General features: G+C 38.0%; 1 protein-coding gene across 1 annotated transcript in view; it reads left to right on the top strand.

Moving 5' to 3' along the window:
• Positions 1-17,972, top strand: part of myo15b (myosin XVB) — an 87,509-nt gene that overhangs the window by 35,902 nt on the left and 33,635 nt on the right. The window contains exons 20-35 of the mRNA XM_023340548.1: positions 93-150; positions 1,493-1,617; positions 2,210-2,305; positions 2,395-2,630; positions 3,722-3,891; positions 3,965-4,037; positions 4,148-4,336; positions 4,883-4,992; positions 6,343-6,410; positions 6,623-6,707; positions 7,189-7,221; positions 11,820-11,882; positions 14,344-14,435; positions 14,525-14,767; positions 15,165-15,243; positions 15,319-15,447. Coding sequence (XP_023196316.1) covers positions 93-150; positions 1,493-1,617; positions 2,210-2,305; positions 2,395-2,630; positions 3,722-3,891; positions 3,965-4,037; positions 4,148-4,336; positions 4,883-4,992; positions 6,343-6,410; positions 6,623-6,707; positions 7,189-7,221; positions 11,820-11,882; positions 14,344-14,435; positions 14,525-14,767; positions 15,165-15,243; positions 15,319-15,447 — 1,849 coding nt within the window. The remainder of the gene's footprint in view (positions 1-92; positions 151-1,492; positions 1,618-2,209; positions 2,306-2,394; positions 2,631-3,721; positions 3,892-3,964; positions 4,038-4,147; positions 4,337-4,882; positions 4,993-6,342; positions 6,411-6,622; positions 6,708-7,188; positions 7,222-11,819; positions 11,883-14,343; positions 14,436-14,524; positions 14,768-15,164; positions 15,244-15,318; positions 15,448-17,972) is intronic.

Here is a 17,972-nt window from a genome sequence, read left to right as displayed (position 1 = left end):
AGGATAATAGGAGCAAATTATTTCTCTGCTTTACTTATTTCTTCAAGTTTTTTATTTTTAACTTTGATAAAAAGACATTATATTTTGTTTAGGATGTAGGGATGTTAGAGATACCTGCTGAGCTGTCCGCCAGACTCCGCAGTGCAACGGGTAAGTTTTGAAAAAAGCTATTCGAAAACTGATTTTGAACAACATTGTGCAAGAGTTGTGTAGGGTTCATATAATATCACAAGAAATCACACCAAGCAAGGGATCTGGCTTGGTGATCCTATTAATCAGAAAATCTTAAGTGAAGATTCTTACCATTACATACTGTATTTAGATTGTTTCTTGTCTCTTTATTAATTTTTCTACGTTTGCTCAGTTTGTTCTCTTATTCCTTTAAAGATTCACTGATGTTATTAAAATCTGAACAAATAGTATGGCTGGAATTATTACTTTTTACTACTTAAACATGTGAGTACACAGTAAAATACAGTCAGAGCCCTATAATTGTTTACTGTAATAATGGCCATTTCTGATATTAAACTCTATTATCAAAAGAGTTTGAAGAGATTTTAAAAATCCTCACTTCATATTTGGACAGAGAGAGAAAAGAAGTACTCCAGGCTAGAGTAGAGAGAGCCTTAGTATTAGGGTGACCAGACGTCCTCTTTTTCCCGGACATGTCCTACTTTTCAGACCTAAAAAGATGTCCGGGGGGAATTTAAAAATCGTCCGGGATTTTGGTCAACTGCCTCAAAACACATTACATAGCTTACAGTGCATTGTAGGGCACTGCGCACGGCGCTGCGTGTCACGTAATCCCTGAGCCGCGTCAGTGCGGGCAGCACCCCCCTCCCTATCCCGCCCAAGGTGTTCTGGTTTCACCCCTCCCTCCCCTGCTTGAGGTTGTCCGGGTTTTCCCAAAGTAAAATATGGTGACCCTACTTAGTATCCCTCAGGTCTTGATTTCAAAGGCTGCTAAAGAGTCCATGTGGCCAAAAAAGCATCTAATTTCAGTGACATGGTAGCATGGTATTTGTACAGTACGTATTTGCATAATGAGTAAGAAATTACTACATTAGTTAATTTCATTTCCCAGTGTTTTTCCTTTTAGTATTTCTTTCTCTGTGGTACATCTGTTTTCTAAATCCATCTACTTAGGATTCTCTCAGTAACATAGCGATCGTTTACAGCTAGAGGCTCTTTTGGCAATTGTAAGTCTGCCCCTGCATGATAGGCTGATTTGGGTCACATGACATACATTAACACCATCTTTGGCTGGGCCTCTGTGTGCAACAGTGTGGCCTGCCTTCACTGGTTTAAACCCTCTATGGGCTGGAAAAACACAGTTGGTCCACTGAGAATTTTGCCTGTACATCCAGATTTGCAACACTGGGTCAAACCTAATGCATTCTGCATATCTTCTTTAAGTAATTCTAACCATTTGAAGAGTTTATTTTTATATAACAAATAGGCTTGTGATTCTGATGCTGTGTTTTTCCACTAGGGGGCCACCATGGATCACAGATTACAGAAGTTGCACCTCCACAGGTGAAGGCAAAACATAAGCTGAGCCTTCCTCAGGACATTGACAGATACCCATTCTCTCGCTTTGCCAAGTCCATATTAAAGGTTTGTTCCCACTAATTACACTTATAACGTTCTTAATTCCTCCTCTTCTTCTTGCCTTACTATGTAACATAAAAATGAACCTAGATTTTGCAATGCTTCTCAAGATCATATGGATCAGAAAAACCAATAGGTCTGAAATCTTCTACTGAGGACATAAGTTAGAGTATTGCACTGCTCTTCTTCCCAATTCTGCTTTTAAATAAAAGAAAATCTCCCTTGCTTAAGCATATTTGTACAAATATGGTCTGCGCAGGGTTAGGTACAGATCAGAACTAAGCATGTCTACAACAAGAAAGGTTTTACTAATAATGATGGCACAGCTATTTGGGAGAGTTGTACAGTACTTCATAGGAAAGACTGAATCTTAGGCTTTAATAAAAATCTCTACTTTCTTAGAAAACAAAAAAACATTGTGAACAGTCTCCTGAGTGTTCATATTGTTGATTCTGATGGTGGTAAAAAAATGTCATCAGATTTTAAGGGGTGAAAGTTGAGAATAAATACATAGAAAATACATGCAGACATGTTCCCAGGATGAAAAATATACATTTAACGTATTCGACTAGATTTTTTCACTGTATTTTGCCCTCAGGACACATGGAGCCAGCCTCAGGGATACCCACTCCAGAGACCTCTCATGCCTTTGGAACCTGAATATTCCAGAGTAGCCTTGGAGATCAACAAACTGGTATGAGGATGCTTGGATGTTCTCACTTTTTGTATGCTGTCAACTGTCATCCCATCAATCCATCTTTGCCATTTTGCATCCCTCTCCAGATCTTGCGATTTTTAGCTGAATCAGATATTACCATCTGGCAGGAGCAGATATTAGGTAACTATATAGTGGAGAGAGGCCAAAAACAGCCGGCCTTGAGGGATGAGATCCTTGTTCAGTTAGTGTACTACACATTGGACAAAAAGGAGGAACAGGACAGTCTGAGGGGATGGCTCCTGCTGGCCTGCTGCCTGAGTGCTTTCACACCCTCACCAACACTGGACAAAGCGTTGCTCAAGTAGGTGCTACACTTCAGATGATCTGCTTTTATGTTGTCTCTCATTTTGACAGATAGGTCAAAAATTTCCTGTCATAATCTACTTTTAAATGTTATTTATTAAAATGATAATGCTTCTATTCCATTCAAAAACTGAACATCCATCCACATCCAGTGCCACTTTTTCTCCACACCAACAAACACCACAGGCTGTAGCCCCAATAGCTACGAATAAGCAATGAATGAAATAGTATGGCCAGTTCAGCCAAAGTTTTGAAATCAGGAGACAATCAGGGAGCAATTCTTAAATTAAAGCGATCAGAAGTCAGCAAGATTCTGAATGAATGATGGGCAGTGGGATTACATTCCTCAGAATGTGCTTTCTCAAAAGTGTCTCGTCATCAACACACTCACAGGAGAATGCACAAAACAAATATCAAAATCAAACGAGTTTGTGGGGCATTTTATAAATGTTTGATTTTTGATGTAAGGAAAAAGTCAAAAATGCAAAGACATTGATGTATTGCATTTTTGGAATCTCATATGAAATAAGTCATTTTTAATTTTTCTATTTTTGATTATCAATTAAAACCAACCAAACAAAAGAAAAATGGACTGTTTTGTCATGCAGACTAACCAGAATTGTTTGTTTATTTTCTTTGTTGCAACATAATAATGCAGTCTTATTTATTTATATTTACTTTAATTAAAATACTATGGCTGGCGCATAGCATTTTAATTATAATAATTGTTTGCCACAACAAGGGAAGAGGCATCTGCAGCATAAATCCCAGCATCTTCAAAACTTTGACAATGAAAAACAAGTTACACTAGATTGAAAAGGTCTAAGATGCAGGCAAAATTCAAAATAAGGAAAAGTTGAAAAAGAGGTGGAGAGCATGCAATTCTAAGGAGACAACCTGTTTATACAGTCTATTAACATAAGCTAACATATCTTTGCAATAGACACACCTGTACGTAAAACATCTTATATTTGTCTTGTTTGATCTCCGATATCTGGTGAAAATCTTCCTAATGTGCTATAGTCTGTGTCAGATACTAGATTGCTTTTTTATACTGCTTTCTTTAAATGTGTGCCTATTTCCTTGTAGGTATGTATCTGACCATGGTCCAGCAGAGTATCGTTCACTATGCCAACACAAGCTGCTGACCTCTCTGCAGCTCCCAGGCCCCACTGCCCGCATTTATCCACCCACACAACTGGAGTGGACATCCAATCAGAGGAAAGGAACAATGCTTCTGGAAGTAAACACTTTCAATGGTAAGATTAAAAAAATCTAAGCAGGACTTAAACAGGAAGTATCAATTTAAAACAAAGTCTCCTCTGACATCAGATGAGATATTGACAACTGAAGTGGAGTCATGGACCACAGGAGAGCAGCTGGCCTCTTGGCTTCTTTATTACAGGTAGCCATGTTATTCTTAAAACATATTTATAAAAATTGTCTTATTTTGCATTGTTCTGTATTTTATTCTTTCTTGATTTTCCCTCTCTCTGTATGGTGTTGTAACTTAAGAGGGGTGACCGAGGCTGTGCAAGGTTGGTCAGTTTCTCTTGCTACAGATGAAGGGTGGTCAGACCTTGCAGGCTCAGACTTTGTCATGGACCTGCTGGCTGGAGCTGAAGCTGAAGCTGAAGTTCCCATAGCACCAGGGACACCCTCCTCCATGCAGTCTGACTACTTATTTAGCAACCAAGGAGAGAGGTAAAAACAGTGTGAAGCACTGTTATTTTCAGAACTTTTCTTTATTTCCTTTGTCCCTTATAGGACAAACAAGTTCATTTCATATCTAGCAGTACCTTTTGAAGATGACAACCTTTAAGCAAGTATTAAACACGTTTATTTAGCTCACATATCTGTATTAAAAAGTTTTTTTTTATTTTTCTGATTTAATATTATCTTAAATTGTTAATTAGCTGTAAGCAGAACATTATCATAATTAACTGAAATAAAGGCTTTGACAATCATATTTGCTTCATTCAGTGAACTGAGTTACTTAGATAAATTAACACTTAAATAACATTCTAACTTATTGAATGGCTTTGTAAACTACAGTCAGGTTAATTTGGTCATAAAATATCAAAGAGAAAAAAATAAAACAAGGGAAACCAAATTACATTGAATTTTTATAGTAATGCAATCCCCCCATTGAGCAAAATCAGAGTTAGTCTACTTAGCAATTTGCCTTGATTAACTGTACATTTTAACAGTGTTCTTTAAATGTTTTCTTCTGTGTCTGTCTCGTTTCAGAATTCCTTTTGCTGATTTTGATGATTTCATCCCACCAGCACCTTCCACCCAAGCTCCCAGACTGCCACCCTTTGACGGAAACCTTTGGGGAAGAGACTATCCAGAAGATCGTAAGTGTTAATTGCCAACATATTTACACATCCTAATTTCATCACTTTCAGATCCATGTGATGGCATCTAATGGCATATTTTTTGTAAAGTGCCTTGAGAAAATTGTTGCAAATCAGTGTTATATTAATAAACTGAATTGAATAGATACTTGGGGACAAAAATAAAAAGTTGTAATAAATGCCATTCTGTAAATATAAACTATTCACACAGATTCTGTTCCTTAATTAAAAAAAATAAGTGTACATAGCTTCCCATTCGATTTCCCAAATCCATTTAGGAATTGTATTTGCAATCTATTTCCATTTATCTGTCTGTCTGTCCATGTGGAGCCAGGCTGTGAAGACAGCAGCCTAAATAGAGAGATCCAGATATCACTCTCTATAGTCTAAACTTGTCCTTTTTAGATCCAAGAATACCAAAATGTATTTTTATTAAATGGCTGAAGAATTGTGGAAAAAGAATGTTTATTTGAGTTTGCTTTACTTTCTTCAAAATCAGGATTCAATGTACATCTCTTTAAATTTAGTAGAATACAAACCATACATCCTGGATCAAACATTGCGAATATCATGCCAAAGGCTTTTCAAAATATTCTGATTAATGCAGATGCTCAGTTAGAAATCTACAACAGGCTGGTACATGTGCTTCCTATGGACGGATAGACAGACAGAAAGATGGATGCATAGAATTAAATTAAATTAAAATTATGTCTGTTTCTTCACAAATCAAAATTGCATTGAATTAAATATATATATTTTTATTTGTTCTGTGACAGAGGTAGATAGTAAACTGTTTTTAGTGACTGTACTTTAATTCTTATCTCTTTAAAGTCACACAGACATATTTATTTTCAGTTCAATTCAGTGCATTTCATTTACATATCACCAAATTACAACAAATGTCATCTCAAGGTACTTTACAAAAGAATTCTATGGTCAATTTGGTCCAATCATTTGGACAGATCCAAAGTCATTTGCAAACATTTAAGTTTAATACATGCCATTATAACAATGGTGAAAAATTCAGTTTATTATTCAAATTGGTTTTCTAAAAGAAATCCAGCTGGCTTTATACCAGTCACCATCACTGAATGTACATTTGCAACATTGATCAGTTGCATTTGCTCATATGTAGCCCTCCATACCAATATTCATGTAGTGACAGTAAAAAGGAAAAAGACCCTATTGCAGGAGGAATCTTGTTACGTACTGTATGTACATCTGAATTAACCAGAACACATGTTAACAGTAGGTCTCAACAGGGCATTGTGGTCCAAACATCTAAACAAATCTAATTAAGCAATATACTAATATATAAAAATGAATCAAAGTAATGTATGTCGTCTGCAGGGCGGAGCAGACAGATGGAGACCTATGTTGATGACTTATTTGATTCTGTGCTAGACCAAGGACCTGCGGTTAGTGACGTCTTCACTCTTTCTTCCTAATTAGCTGAAGGCAAGCTTATAGTGTGCTTATTGTGGCTCACTCAATCCTGCTGCATGTCAACTCTTTGTATTATTTAGGTTTCCCTGCCACTCTGCTCCTCCTCATTTGTGATTTTTTTTAGAGTTTCCACCCTGTTACAACTTTAACATTAAAACATTAAACTGAATGTGTTCATGTGTAGGAAATGGATAGAGTAGCCATGTTAAACCGCAGGATGAGAGGAAAAGGGGGGATTGGACCTATGCAGCCTGGGATGTTTGGAGGAGGTAAAGTATTTTTTGTAATTACACATCGCACAGACCATCTGTATCATAATAAATGTATGCAATTCATTAGATACTTTGAAATGTCAATTTTTCAATTTATAGTCAATATTTTAGGCATGTCTTAATGTATGTACTCAAATGAGTGAGTTTGCATGAAATATTATTTTACATCATAATTATGTTGTATCATTATTTGAGATTAAATTTTGAATTAAAACTTATAAAACTTTCTTGGCCAAAAATATGAGATTGATTTGTTGACAGAGCGGCTTTTAAACTATATAGTCAAGATAGGCCAACTAAAAGAATGGAGACTAGAAAATCAGTGAGGAGACAGATTGAGGATTGATCAATTGACTAATAGAATTCATCGTTGGAAATGGAAATAACTAGTTGACTTTTCATTAAGAGAATTGTAGTTATTTTACATTGAGTTTGAGATAAATGTTGCTAAATGAGAAATGGATACTTTGTTTTTCAGGGATGCCTATGACAATGCCAACCTATCCCATGGGTAAGTGATTAGGATGATATTGCTCTCTGATATATATATTTTATCAATTATGTCGATACTGTATCATGGATAATTATTAAGGATGCTTTACACTGTTGACTCAAAGTTTTTATGAGGTATAGAGCCACAACACTCAGCTCCTTCACAACTTATGCATAAAATTGGAACCATAAACTGATCTTTAATAGGACCAAATTGGCAGCAAGCCCTTGATTCAATTTCACCCATCTTTCATAGACTGTTTTCCTTGTTCTGCAGTCTCATAAATAAATTCCTGCATGACATTTTTTGGTAAAACACAATGATGAATGAAACAATATTTCTTATCATAGTAAACAAGCACTTCTGAAAATGCTGACTGTCTTTCTGCATGTTTCCACTGGTACTTTGCTGATGAGCTCAAAGTCTTTTCCAAACACCAAAACATAGGTGTTCTATTCAGAAAGGAAAAAGTTTACCATTAAACTTTCAAAATAAACAAGATATAAAATAAAATACAAACTAGAATATTATTATGTTATTCCTCTCATAAATTAAAGTAAAAAAATGAGGAAGTAAAATGTTAACAACATTGACAAGGCAAGCAAAGCCATATTTTTAGTTGAAATTGTGGAAGAAATATTAGAAGGATAAGCATATTGCTGATTGGACAGTTTAATATCCAACATTTTCTGACTTTCAGATTGATATATTTAAACCATTTCTTTTCCACGGTTTAATAAGCATTAAACTGATATTTTTTTATAGCTAAAAAAACCTTTTAAATTTTGATTCAACCTCTGGAGACTAAATGGTTTATTTTATGTACATTTATCCATTTGGCTTTTTAAAAAGCACTTATTGTTATTACAGCTCCTGCATGTTACATATTGACATTGTCAGCACAGTCCCAGTTTTATTTTACAAAGGTTATTTTCTGGGTTAGAGCAAATAAATACAGATAATTAAAATTTGAAATTGTAAATATGTTTTTATCTATATCGCAGATTTTTATTATAACATCATTACTTGTTTGGATCAGTTTGGTGCTTGAAATCAATTCCTGTAATATGTATTGGAGCGTTGTTCGGTTCTTACACCAGTAGCTTGCACACACCAGGCAGAAGCAATATTAGGTTCAATATTTTGACCAACATGTAAATTTTTCAGCAAAGAAAAAGTGCATTGCATTGTCTGAAAAATTTGTGAGTAAAGAAATGTAAATGTTAAAAACACTAAAAATAAACAGGGGTCCACAGAGATTAGGAAAAGATAATGTGACAGCTTAATTTAGAGTAATGTAATATCACATAAGGATAACCGAAACTTACTTTGAAGTTCAATCCACTTTCATAACTTTGGCCCATGCACACTTGTTGGTATGAAGCCCATTACAGCATTCTGATGAAAAAAACAACAACTTGTATTTCATTATGAGATGAGATAGCTAAGTCATAATAATGAACTATGTAATTATTGTGAGATAACTTTAATTGGCTCCCTGACTTTCTGAGGATGAGGCAAGTTAGGCTTGACAGAAAGAAATGGATGTTTCTAACACCATTGAACATTACATCAGAAATAGTTTTATGATTCTTCTAATTTTGAGAGATTTGGAAGAATCTCACGTCAAAAAGAGAATCAGCTTTGGCAGTGAAAAATAAGATTATTATTTTAAGTCATTGTCAAAAGTCATTGTCAAAGTAACTCTTGGTTTTATAATTAGGTAGCACCACAAGGGGGCGCCCTGTATAGTACTACTTCAACTCAAAGAAGTTAACTCTATGCTAACTTGCTCTTCAACCTTGCACTGCACCATTACAATATGTTATTATTTAGGATGGCTAAGTCATATTTCTAAGATTACTATACAATTATTATGAAATAGTTTAGTCAACAATGAGATACAAGGTTTTTATTTTCTCATCAGAGTGGCAGAAATGAATTTCCATATATTCAGATTATGCCCTGTGATGATCTGAATTTTCTAGGAGCAGATACATTTTTGTTACTGGTGAGGAAGAGACGTGTCTATTCTGAGCTCAAGACCTGAGCCAGACCTTCTTGAATTTCGTTTGGAGGCTTCACTAAAGCATTCCCCATATCAAATCCACTATCAATGCTATGCCCAAGCATATCAAATGCAGAGAAAATGACAAAATTTCAGCTACTCAAATATAAAAGCTTTGAAGAAATTATAAATCAGCTAAGCTCTTTTTCCTGCTGTCATGATATCATACCCACAATTTTCCTTAAGAAAGTTCTGCCTGTCATTGCATCTGATCTGATTTTAGTAGTAAGTTCATCCCTCTCATCAGGTGTTTTTCCCCAGGCTTTAAAACCAGCAGTTATCAAACTACTATTAAAAAAATAGAACAATTTGGACAAATACAGGAATTACAGTACAATCTCCAACCATCTATTCATCAGCAACATTATTGAAAAAGCAGTTTTATCAGTTAAATTTCTTTCTAAAAATGACCGACCAAAACTTTGATGTCTTTCAGTTTAATTTCTATGGTTACCATAGTAGTGAGCCTACCCAGGTTAAAGTGTTCAATGACATCCATATAAATACAGACTTTGGAACAACCACGGTGTTGGTTCTGTTGGACCTCAGTGCGGCTTTTGACACTGTTGATTATGACATATTACTAAAACTGCTGGAGAGTTTGGTAGGACTCTCCAGTCCAGAACTCAACTGGTTCAAATCTTATATAACTTCTCATTGAAGCAGACAGAAGTCACATGTAGAATACCCCAATGTTCAATTCTAGGGCCCCTCTTATTACATATTTACTGTATAAACTCTCATTAGCTGAGGTTATAACAGGAAATAAGATTAGATACCGTCATTACACAAATGTTACACAGCTCTACATTACAATGTCACCAGGTGATTCTGAACCCATCCAAGCACTAAACAGATGCTTAGAACAGATAAATGTGTGGATGTGTCATAACTTTCTCCAGCTAAACTGAAACAAAACTGAAGTTATTATCCTTGGACCTAAAGAGGAACGATCTAGAGTCAACACACAGCTTCAGTTATTACAGCTGGAAACTAGAGATCAGGCCCAAAATATGGTTATAGTGATGGACTCTGACCTGAACCTTCAGAGGAACATAAAGAGAGTTACAAAGCCAGCTTTCTATCACCTGATAGAAAGCATCCATCCATCCGTCCGTCCATCCATCCATCCATCCATCCATCCATCCTTTCTATCACATGTGCAGGATTAGAGAACTAATGTCTAAACAAGATCTAGAGAAACTTATCCATTCGTTTATCTTTAGTCGCATCGATTACTGCAATAGTGTCTTCACAGGTCTGCCTGAAAGTCCTCCAGCTGCAGCTGATCCAGAACACTGCAACTCACATTCTCACTAAAACCAGGAAGATAGAGCACATCACACAGTTCTAAAGTCCTTACACTGAGAGAATAGACTTTAAAATACTGCTGGTAATTTATAAGTCACTGACTGGCTAAAAACCACAATATCTACCTTCCAGACCTCTCAGGTCTTCTGGTTCAGGTTTTACTCTGCATCCCTAGAACCAGAACCAAACATGAGGAGCAGCATTCAGCTTCTATGCACCACAAATCTGGAACAAACTTCCAGAAAACTGCAAAACAGCTAAAACACGCTGAAAATCCTTTAATTTCAGACTAAAAACCAACCTGTTTAGAATAGATTTTGACCCATAGTTACTGGAACATTGAACATATTTGATGTGCGCTGATGAATTTAATGATGGCAATGACAAAAGAATGACAAAATGCTTGTTAATGGTTTCTTTTTGAGTAACACACTAATGTTGATATTTTTTATGACTTTATATTTTTGTGTTTTCATGATGTAAAGATGAACTGCTTTGTTGCTAAAATGTGCTATACAAATAAACCTGATTGATGTCTCTGATAGCAGCAACAGACCAAGTTCTGCAAGAACTGCCAAGTATAGTTCCTGAAAAGTATTAATCCTCTTAGATAGTTTACATATTTAATTGTTTATAAAAATCAATCAAGATCAACAAACTTTAGCTTTTTGACAAAGGGATTTGAAACAAATCCTATATCAAAGTGAAAATTGATTTTTGCAAAATGACAATTTTTGTATGCATTTAACATAGAATAACTTGTATAAATATTCAGCCCATTTAAAGTGACTAACCTAATTCAACAGAGGTTTAGCCAATTGGTGCTAGTAGTCTCACAATGAGTGGACTAGAGATTAGATTAGATTTATTGTCATTGCACAGCATTTTAGTAGCACAAGATTAACATAACAGCTCTGCATAAAGCTTTACAAGCAATCAAGATGCATACCACTAGACAAAAGAGAAGACACAGTACTGTGTGGCTAAAGATGCATTAATATGCCCTGATTGTGTCTCAAGTAAATATAGTATAAATCATGTGTTTTGTTACATTTAATTGTCATCTATCTTCTGTATCACAGAAAAACTTAAAAGCAGCATGTTATTTTTAATATGAATACTAATTTTTCCCTGCAGATCACCCTTTTCTCATTGTATGGTCTTTATTAAAATAAAATGTCTGAAAAGATCTTTGTTTTCTCCCTCACTTTCTATATTAATGCACACTGTGTTTTAGTTGCACCAGTAAACCCTGCAATTCCCAGTTATGGTCCAGCTGCCATGATGCCAAATATGCCAGGTAAATCTGTTCTATACTTGAACTGAATTGGATTAAATATACTTTATTAATCCCAGAGGGAATGTGAATTTCCATCTGGAAATTTACATTCCAGTACAACCCATCAAAACAACAAAACACAAACAAATATTACAGAAATAGCAATACTGGGGCTGCAGCCATAGAGGCACTATCCTTTTAACTAGATCAGAAAAATAAAAATATGAGGTTTATTGAGGAGGAAAAAAATAACTTGCACACTGTCTCAGCAGTAAGGGCAGAGTGTGAGGTTGCAAAAAAAAAAAAAAGCCTGTGTAAAAAAAAAAAAAGAGGCAACATGTAGATACAGGAGTGGAGCCAGCAAAGGCAGTGAGTTTGAGGGGTGTGTGTTTCTAACCATGAAGAATGAAAGTCAGTGTGAGAGTGCAGGAAGCATTAGTTCCTGAGCGAGACAGCTGGCCCCAGCCATTGTCTCTGATATATGGTGGAGTTTATCATTTGACCTTGAGTACAGTCTGGTACAGCTACACAGATGTCATGGGGTGAGGATGGAAAGAGTATCTTGTTTATGTATCATCCAGGAGAATTTTAGAAAGCCAGCCATCCAGGGCTGACTCAGGGGAGCCATAACTTTCTGACTGCCCTAAAATATGGCCGGTTCATCCCAGCGGTGATTCCAATCATCCAGATTAGTGTGATCATTCCCGCTGGACCGAACTGGCAAGTTCTGTATGCTCCAATTCATTCAACCAGCAAGCTCTGGGGTCCGCAACTGGCCTTTGACTCTCTGCAAGAATCATCCAGCATGAGGCTCTGGTGGCATAGCATATTGATCTGAGCGCTCACCAGTCAGCCTAATCCTTCACACTTCATCTTGGCCAGGCAGCTGTCAGGCATAACAGCTGCTGACACCTTCCAAAATTTTCAATATGCTAGGCAACTAGCATATTGGAACTTGAACTCCAAACATCAGAAATCCATCCATCCATCCATCCATCCATCCATCCATCCATCCATCCATCCATCCATCCATTCCTTCATTCATTTTCTTCTGCTTATCCGGGGTTGGGTTGCGGGTCTAGCAGCTTAAGAAGGAAGGCCCAGACATCCCTCTCCCCAGCAACTTGTTCCAGTTCCTCTGGGGGAATCCCAAGGAGTTCCCAGGCCAGCCGAGAAACATAGTTCCTCCAGCATGTCCTGGGTCTTCCCTGGGGTCTCCTCCCAGTGGGACTTGCCCAGAACACCTCACCAGGGAGGCGTCCAGGAGGCATTCTTACCAGATGCCCGAGCCACCTCAACTGGCTCCTCTCGATGTGAAGGAGCAGCGGCTCTACTGTGAATCCTTCCCGGATGACCGAGCTTCTCACCCTATCTCTAAGGGAGAGTCCAGACACCCTACGGAGAAAACCCATTTTGGCCGCTTGTATCCGTCATGGCCTCGTTCTTTCAGTCATGACCCACCCGCTTCACTGCAGACCAATCCACCTGTCGATCTCCCGCTCCCTTCTCCCCTCATTCGTGAACAAGATCCCAAGATACTTAAACTCCTCCACTTGGGGCAGGATACCCCCGCCCCCTGACCTGGAGAAGGAACTCTACCCTTGGGCTGCCATCATGGTGGAGGTTTGACTGTCCCAATGATCCTAGGAGCTCTGTTGTCTTGGGCTTTATGCCCCTGGTAGGGTCACCCAAGACAGACAGGTCCTAGATGAGGGACCAGACAAAGTGCAGCCCGAAGACCCCTTTGATGGATGAGAACTTTGGTGTTCTGGTGTTCCCTTGCCCTGGACACAGATCACCGGGGTCCCACTCTGGACCCAGGCCTGGAGGGGGGGCACGATGGCGAGCGCTTGGTGGCCAGGCTCAGCCCAAAGAGGAGACATGGGTCCCCGCTCCCATGGGCCCACCACCTGTGAGAGGGGCCAAAGAGGTCGGGTGCAGTGTGGGCTGGGTGGTGGCTGAGGGAGGGGGGCCTGACAATCTGATCCTCGATTGCAGAAGCTGGCTCTTGGGATGTGGAATGTCACATCAGAAATCCTGTTATCGAAAATCCAAATAAGTACAAATCTTCCACATCCTCAATGGACAAAATGGGCAGACACATTATCTTCCACTTCCCCCAAAAATCCACAATGTATCTGCCAGCATGTGTCCCATCAGGGCGAGAGGGCTCTCTCCTTTGCCCAGTCTTTTAGTCAAGAAAATTTGATCAATTTGAAGTTTGGAGGATATGCAAAGAAAGGTTCCAGGTAGGGAGAGAACAAAGAGAAAAGCTTCCACCTTCACTGAGAACAGGAAGAATAATATTTCCTGCTGGTAGGACTCAGGAACAATTTGATACTGAGCCCCCACCAAGTCAAATGTGACACTTGTATCATCTACTGTCCATTGTGTTAGCTGATTCCGAATTAATATTTTAAGGTTTTTTGAGTAATCAGTTGTAATATGTATCCCCTTGTTAATTAAAATTATTCTTTCACAGCTTTAATGGTGCCTCAGGCTCCCACTGTGAGTGACCCCATGCAGATGGCAGCAACTCAGCAAGCTCTCATTAACCAACAGGCCTTACTCATGGTGACTTCCATCAAAGTTTTTTAATCAAGACAAACTACAATTTATTTGCTCTATGTTCTTACTTTGGATTGTCAATCTTCTCATTTCAGGCCCAGCAGATGACCTTGCAGGCAATGACTTTGTCTCAGCAACAGGCTGAAGAACGGCAGAAGAAGGAACAGAAAGCTAAGAAGGAGAAACAAAGAGATGAGAAAGACAGACAGTTTAGACGTGAGTCATCACGCCGCTCCAGAGAACGCCAGCACTCATCTTCCTCTCGAAGTCCCTCACCCCAACGGTCAAAGCTCAAAGCATCTGCACATAAACAAGCCTCCAAGCAATCTGAATCTGAGGTATTTCTAACTGATCCTTTTTCCTCTCTGTATTTTTCTACATCCATCTTGACAAGTTAATTAAAAGATCCACAGTAAAATTGTGGACTATCCATTTATTGACATTCTTGTCAAATAGGTTATCCTAGAGATTTTGTAGTTTACTTTAAAGGTGCTCATAACAACAGAATATGGAAAGTGAGAGAATCCGTCAATGCAACAATATATATTTTAATTAAATTAAGTAGTTTTGGAAGTCAGCTAGACATGCCAATGGAGAGAAAAGATAAAAACTTTATTATAAATTTTATTTTTAATATGCCCTGATCTTTTTTTCTTGTGACTAAGAATAATGACCCATGAAACTATTATTTCTTCAGTTGTAAAGTGACACCATCCTGCCAATTTGCTTTCATAGCCAGAAGAAAATGTGGAGCTGGCAGAGCCAGATGACCTACAATCTTTTAGAGAAAAGAGGGATTTCTTCCAAAATATTGGTGAATAGACTTAAATCACCTTTTTTCAGGCTACGTCAAGGTTCAGTGAATAAGTTTTTCTTTTACCCCCTCTAGGTGGTAAATCAAAACGGGACAAAAGAAACTCGAAGCGACAATCAGCTCCTCCTGATCCACCCAAACAAAATCAGCAGACACGTCCTTTACCAAGCCCCTCACCTCCACCTCCACCACCAAAGCCTAACGGTAAGGAAATTATAAAGATGTTTAAATATTAACTGTGGGACATTTTAAGATATTTTGAGTTGTCCATGAAAGTGGTGTAGACATTTGAAGAGAATAGCTCCTGGTACAATGTACAATCTAATTAGTTCACCTTACTTAATAGAATTATGCTAACTCATTACCTCAAAAAATTAAGCAAAGTAAGTGTCATGATGTTGTGTGGCGGACCCAAAAGCAGCAGGTAAAGATGTGGTTTTGAAAATTTAATGAACAAAATCAGAGTTCAACTTACAAAAAATGAACATCCAAGGGAACACAAAACAATCCAAAACAAATCCAAAACTGAGACACAAGGAGATTCTAAGGAGTACAGGGGAGGTGAAGAGCATAGAGACGAGCAGGGTAACAAGACGGCAAGTTATGACTGTGATAGAGAGTATCACAGGTAGTGAAACCTGTGATCGCTACCTGATCACAGGTACTAATCTGGGAGGTAGTAAATGGAACAATGGACTTAACTAGATGAGATAACTGATTGCAGGTGTGAGTAGGTGGCACAGGGAAGCTAAGGAGATATGCTGGGGAAAACAACAGGGAGTAAATACTAGGGAGCTGAAAATACTAATAATACTAAATAAACACTAAGACTAAAGAAAACCTGATAAACTAGAAGAGAAAAAGACATGAGGGAAAAACAAACAAACCTAATCAGAAACCAGGCTGATCTAACAGTAATAAGAACTAAGGAACATAGAGCTAGAGTAGCCAGAGAGACTAAACAAAGAAATAACCTAACTAGAATTACTAAAGAAGATGGGCATGAATGCAGACAAAAATACTTTCTAAACCTAAAGTGACAAAATAAGAAAACTAGAAATACTGCAGGGGGAGCTAGAAGGACTTAAGAAGTAAGCTAACTAGGATTACTAAAGAAAACTCAGACATGTAAGAATAACTGAACCTAGGGTGATGAAATAAACATTATTAGAAACTCCACAGGGAGGCTGATATAAGAAATAACTAGAAGGATTTAATAAAAAAAACAATCTAACTATAATCACTAAAGAAAGCTAGACATAGACTCAGGCATACAAGAATAACAGAACCTAAGGTAACTCAAAGAATAATGATGCAAAAGCAAAACCAAACCCAAAAACCCAGAGTCCTGACAGTAAGCTTAAGATTAGTGAGTAGTTAAGCCTCATTTGTTTTAAGTAAACAGCACTAAATCAAGTAGTACAACTAATAAATAAAAATTAACACTGTGTAACACAGTAGTGAAGATTATTAAATATACACTGCCTGGCCAAAAAAAAAGTCGCCACCAAAAAATGGTCACACTCTAATATTTTGTTGGACCGCCTTTAGCTTTGATTACAGCCCGCATTCGCTGTGGCATTGTTTCAATGAGCTTCTGCAGTGTCACAAGATTTATTTCCATCCAGTGTTTCATTAATCTTTCACCAAGATCTTGTATTGATGATGGGAGAGTCTGACCACTGCGCAAAGCCTTCTCCAGCACATCCCAAAGATTCTCAATGGGGTTAAGGTCTGGACTCTGTGGTGGCCAATCCATATGTGAAAAAGATGTCTCATGCTCCCTGAACCACTCTTTCACAATGTGAGCCTGATGAATCCTGGCATTGTCATCTTGGAATATGCCCGTTCCATTTGGGAAGACAAAATCCATTGATGGAATAACCTGGTCATTCAGTATATTCAGGTAGTCAGCTGACCTCATTCTTTGGGCACACAATGTTGCTGAACCTAGACCTGACCAACTGCAGCAACCCCAGATCATAGCACTGCCCCCACAGGCTTGTACAGTAGGCACTAGGCATGATGGGTGCATCACTTCACCTGCCTCTCTTCTTACCCTGATGCGCCCATCACTCTGGAACAGGGTAAATCTGGACTCATCAGACCACATGACCCTCTTCCATTCCTCCAGAGTCCAATCTTTATGCTCCCTAGCAAACTGAAGCCTTTTTTTCTGGTTAGCCTTACTGATTAGAGGTTTTCTTACGGCTACACAGCTGTTCAAATCCCAACCCCTTGAGTTCCCTTTGCATTGTGCGTGTGGAAATGCTTTTTCGTTCACAATTAAACATACTCCTGAGTTCTGCTGTTGTTTTTCTTCGATTTGATTTGACCAAATGTTTAAGTAATCGCCGATCACGATCATTCAGGATTTTTTTCCGACCACATTTCTTCCTGGAAGACGATGGTTCCCCACCATCCTTCCAGTTTTTAATGATGCGTTGGACAGTTCTTAACCCAATTCTAGTAGTTTCTGCAATCTCCTTAGATGTTTTCTCTGCTTGATGCATGCCAATGATTTGACCCTTCTTAAACAGACTAACGTCTTTTCCACGACCACAGGATGTGTCTTTTGCCATGGTTGTTTAAGAAATGAGGAGTTACTCATTGCATCAGCTGGGGTTAAATAACTTGTTGCCAGCTGAAAGATAATCGCCTTTGCAGTACTTATCCAATAGGAGGCTTGTACCTATTTGCTTAGTTAAATTCAGGTGGTGACTTTTTTT

Source organism: Xiphophorus maculatus, chromosome 10 (genome assembly GCF_002775205.1).
Source record: "Xiphophorus maculatus strain JP 163 A chromosome 10, X_maculatus-5.0-male, whole genome shotgun sequence".
In the NCBI taxonomy this organism is placed as follows: domain Eukaryota; kingdom Metazoa; phylum Chordata; class Actinopteri; order Cyprinodontiformes; family Poeciliidae; genus Xiphophorus; species Xiphophorus maculatus.
The sequence above is the reverse complement of the archived record's forward strand: the minus strand, read 5'-3'. Positions and strand labels throughout refer to the sequence as shown.